The sequence below is a fragment of the Bipolaris zeicola genome (assembly GCF_000523435.1).
Source record: "Bipolaris zeicola 26-R-13 unplaced genomic scaffold scaffold_795, whole genome shotgun sequence".
Taxonomy (NCBI): Eukaryota; Fungi; Ascomycota; class Dothideomycetes; order Pleosporales; family Pleosporaceae; genus Bipolaris; species Bipolaris zeicola.
Genome location: NW_006912844.1, coordinates 1 through 1,241, shown reverse-complemented (window position 1 = coordinate 1,241; position 1,241 = coordinate 1). Strand labels below are relative to the sequence as shown.

At 44.2% G+C, this 1,241-nt stretch overlaps 1 protein-coding gene across 1 annotated transcript; it reads right to left on the bottom strand.

Moving 5' to 3' along the window:
- Window positions 1-868: 868 nt before the first annotated feature.
- Window positions 869-1,086, bottom strand: COCCADRAFT_10631 (uncharacterized protein; the record flags this gene model as incomplete). The annotated part of the gene is made up of 2 exons (XM_007720899.1): window positions 869-883; window positions 940-1,086. The coding sequence occupies 2 exons, from the start codon at window positions 1,084-1,086 to the stop codon at window positions 869-871; spliced, it is 162 nt and encodes a 53-aa protein (XP_007719089.1).
- Window positions 1,087-1,241: the final 155 nt, after the last annotated feature.

Sequence of the window (1,241 nt, the reverse complement as noted above, 5' to 3'; positions counted from 1 at the left end):
TCATTGAGGTGATATTATCGTTGAAGTGATAGGCCCGTGCGGAGCACGGGCAATTTCATTGAAATTCTGCTACAGCAGCCGTTGGGCCCGAGTATAACATATCAGAGCGATTATCTTAAGAAAGAATGGCAGGCCATACCCCAACCTACCGGAATCGGGTATCAAAGGAAATTTGTAGCCAAAATAAAATGATTCAGGTGAGCGATCAATATATGTGCATATATCCTTTCTCATACTATAGGAAGCCAGCACATACTCTTGAATATGTAAACATAGAAAATATCAACTACGTCATCGTTGTCGAGGTCTTACACACACCCAACCCTTTATCATACAGGAATGGAGTAGTGTAGTTAACGTAATCGATATAGCGCTTCAACTACACGTGAATATCTAAAGCTTTGAATCTCTAATCCCGTGAGTTTCAACGGTGGTTATTTTGTCAAGGAGACAAGGTGCTGTGGTGAAAAGAAGCTGGTGATAGAATCTCGAGGATAGATCAGGTAGTTATGACAACAAGCAAGAACAACAATGATAGGAACAGTGTGGTCTCAGTATCGGCATCCACCCCAGTACTTCTTTGGACTCTGAGTAAATACATACGCAATGGTGATATTATATTAGGGAGTCTGTCCATGGCGAGCTTTAAGAACTCATGCTATGATAGCTTCTTATTCTACTACCCTTCTTTGATACCCGATTCCACCACGTTGGGGTGGAGCCTGCCATTCTTCATGAGAAAAGTACTCCGATACGTTGTATGCCAAACAAGTACAAAATCTTAAAGCCTTTCCGCTGCCTGATACCCCCAAGCAAATATAGTCTCTTCGTGGTCGAGTATGCTCAGAGCCTGTTATTCCGGCATCGATTACAGATCTTCGTCCTACACTTCGAGCAGCTGTTTACAAACTTTAGACGATAATCACATATTCCACACACTTCCCATTCACCGTCGTCCTCAGCATATGTTCGTTCCCACTGGTGGGCACATTCGCCAGAGGACTGTTTAACATCGTTGGCAATTGCGGATCCTCCCGCCACGGTTGTGAGTCGCATGCGCAAACCTGCCTCAAGTGTTTCGGGCATCGCGATTTGGTGGCGCCGGCCATTTCTAGCTTGTCTGTTGGCGATGAGGCGATCTTCGTGCATGCAGAGTTCGCAACAAGCAAGTCAAGCAAGTTTTGACAGTCAACTTGACTTACTTGGCACGATTTTTGAATAAAATAATACTTGCTTGACTT